We start from the raw sequence: 3,211 nt of genomic DNA on the forward strand, positions 1-3,211 counted from the left end.
TGCGTTTTCAATCTCGCGAGAAATATCAATAAACAATTACAATGACGTGCGGTTACGTGAATCTTGCGACGGAAATGAGACAGCGTACGGGGCTTGCATTGACATAAGGTCAAGCGACGCTAAAAACCGCGTCAAATTAGTGTTCATTAACGCGAAATCAAGAATTGCTCCGTTAAAAGGTATATCAATACCTAGATTAGAATCATACGCGGCATTACGGCTAGCTGAGCACCATCAAGCAGTTTCAAAGGCCTTAGACATTCAAGTGAACAAAGTAAACTTCTGCTCAAATTCAAAAAGTACCTCGCGTTGGATTAGAATAGCACCGCACACATTAAAACCATTCGTAACAAATAGGGTCGCGAAAATTCAAAAAATCGCGAAGGATTACAATTGGAGGTACGTGATATCCACCGATAACCCCGCGGATAGTCTTTCGCGTGGCCAATTACCTGGCGATTTCTTGACGAACCGTTTATGGTTGAACGGGCCTACGTGGCTTCCCGAATCACCGACGGGTTGGCCTTCGATTCCAATCCCCAATATTGAGGTACTGGAGCAACGTGCTATTGTTAGTTTAACGTCAGAAATAACGAGCTCAGAGTATTTAAACAGATTTTCGTCGTGGACTAGTTTGCAAAGAGCAATAGCTTATTGCGTGCGTTTCTGCAAAAATGCTTCACGTTCCGAACAGAATACTGGAGCACTCTCGATTTATGAGTTAAATAGGGCGCACAATCATATTATTAAAAACGTACAAGGTCGGCATTTTGCAAGGGAATACAACAACTTGAAACGCGGAATTTCAGTCCACAAGGACAGTAAGATTTTAGCACTTACACCGTTCATTGATGACGAGGGTATTATACGGATAGGAGGCCGGCTACAAAAAGCCGCTCTCGGGTATAATCAGAAATATCCAATACTCTTCGCGTGGTCAGGTCGTAGACCTCCTTTAATATTCGAATACGGGCACAAGGGACAATCGCATACCTGCATAGTACGCACATTACACGCGGTTAGACAAGAGTATTGGCCTATTGACGGCAAATATTCAGCACGGTTTATCATCCGCAAACGGATACGTGATTTTAAAGTTAAGCAATCGAACCCAGTAGAATATCTTAGGGAAAATCTACCTAGAGATAGGACTATGGCAACAAACGGGGTCAAGGTTTATCTAGTAGTGTTCGTTTGGGTTAGAACTAAGGCAGTTCACCGGGAGATAGTAAGTGAACTGTCGATCGAAGCCTTTACTACCACTTTGAAGGGATTTTTTTCGAGGCATGATTTTGGTAGCCCAATGTATTCGAACAATGCAACGTACTTGTATCAGTACGTAAATAATGAAAATGTGTCGTGGCATTTCTCAACGCCGAGATCTCCTCATTTTGGAGGACTGTGGAAGACTCGTGTCAAAGCGTTCAAACATCATCTGCACCGTACAGATGGAGATGCGCGGTTTTCATGTGAGCCATTTTACACGTGCATGGTTGGAATTGAAGCAGTTTTAAATTCTCAACCGCTAACACCATTATCCTTGGATCCCAATATCCTTAGAGTCCTCACTCCAGCTCACTTCCTGATAGATGAGTCATTAACGACTTCTCCGGAACGAGATAAAAACAGGTATCGCTTCCAATCGATGAACGGTATGGGAGCAAATCCAAAAATACAAACAACATTTTTGGACTCATTGGTACAACGAGTACCTAAACGTGCTAATTAACCGGAACAAATGGCGCATTATCCGAACCAGGCATCTACACATTGGATCCTTGGTTTTACCGAACGAAGACAAACTACCATCTATGGAGTGGAGATCAGAACGCATAGTGGAAAACCACGCTGGCAAGAACAATATCATTCGCGTAGTCACTGTAAAGATCGCGAATGGCGTGTACAAGCAAAGCGTGCGATTTCTCCTTTCAGTAATGATAGAATAATCGAACTATTTGTATATTAAAAGAAACTATAGTAGAACTATATTAATATAGGCACATTAGTATAGTTAGTTCGCATTAGTTTGGATTAGATTGTCAAGTATTATCAGTAAGCATACAGAATAATCTTTATAGCTCTAACATTCTAGTTTAGACAAGCGGTATCGATAGAATTAGTCTACTGTCATTGTATTTCCTTAATATCTTGTATGCTTATATTTTCGGATTGTGTTTATAGTCTCCGAGTAAGTTTATTTTTTCTGATGTAAGTCCGATTTGAATCATTATTTTAATCAATCCGAACAACCTCAATAGGGTTATTGAACGCGACCGTTCAAGGGGGGCGGTTATGTTCCGCCCTGGACATAGGGCCCCAAGAACGACATTCAGACAAGGAAGGCTAATTTACAGTTTATGATGCTAGTAATGGTAAAAGGCTATTTTTGAGGAGCCGATCCATCAAGTAATTTTTATATTTCGCGTGACGCATGGTAATCGGTTTACAATCTCTTGTTCTCGGTCTCAATAGCGAACGCTGGCATCATAAACCTCGGGGATTTCCAAAGGGCTCCGCGGACAGAGGCCTGAAGGCCCAAGCCAGGCTCGCGAGCGTTCCGCGGACGGCTATTTTTACGGTAAATTCAGACCTGGAGGAAATCCCTGTCAAACGTTGCGAAAACATCCCCTACCACAGAGTTCCTTCCTATCCATACTTTTCTACTATCTCCACTTCCACCAAATTTCTCCTGCAACCAAGCTTTCCTAAAAGCTGGTACGACATTAAAATAACAGAATCGTTTTTGCAACGAGTGCAGTCAGTTAGAATCGTTTTTACATCAAGTGCATCCAGTTGGAATCGTTTTAGCAACAAGTGCAGCAAGTTAGAATCAAGTTAGAATCGTTCTTGCACCGAGGTAGCAAGATCAAAGAATCATTTCACTATTATATATTGCGACGTCAATTATATCGAGATCACTTCTGTACAAAGTGTAAATAAACGGATTTTCCGGAGTTAGACTTACAACCTTTCTTCGTTAACCGGTCGTAAATCTAACTCGTCAACGAGGCGAACGATACGACACAACAAGATCTATCTCTTCATCCGGAAAAATAAAAACACAATTAATGTGTGCCAGATCGCGCGTGACACCATTGAAAACTATAAGTTTAGCTCGGTTGGAATTATGTGGAGCACATTTGCTATCGAACCTATACACTTCGATCAAACAAATAGTGCGACATAAGATAGATCGTACGATATTATGGAC

At 41.6% G+C, this 3,211-nt stretch overlaps 1 protein-coding gene across 1 annotated transcript; it reads left to right on the forward strand.

Moving 5' to 3' along the window:
- Positions 1–179: 179 nt before the first annotated feature.
- On the forward strand, positions 180–1,729 carry LOC144477602 (uncharacterized; the record flags this gene model as incomplete). The annotated part of the gene is made up of 1 exon (XM_078195328.1): positions 180–1,729. A coding segment is annotated over one exon (1,550 nt), but the record flags the coding sequence as incomplete, so codon positions are not given.
- Between the last annotated feature and the right edge of the window lie 1,482 nt (positions 1,730–3,211).

The sequence above is a fragment of the Augochlora pura genome, unplaced genomic scaffold, assembly GCF_028453695.1.
Source record: "Augochlora pura isolate Apur16 unplaced genomic scaffold, APUR_v2.2.1 APUR_unplaced_2264, whole genome shotgun sequence".
NCBI lineage: Eukaryota > Metazoa > Arthropoda > Insecta > Hymenoptera > Halictidae > Augochlora > Augochlora pura.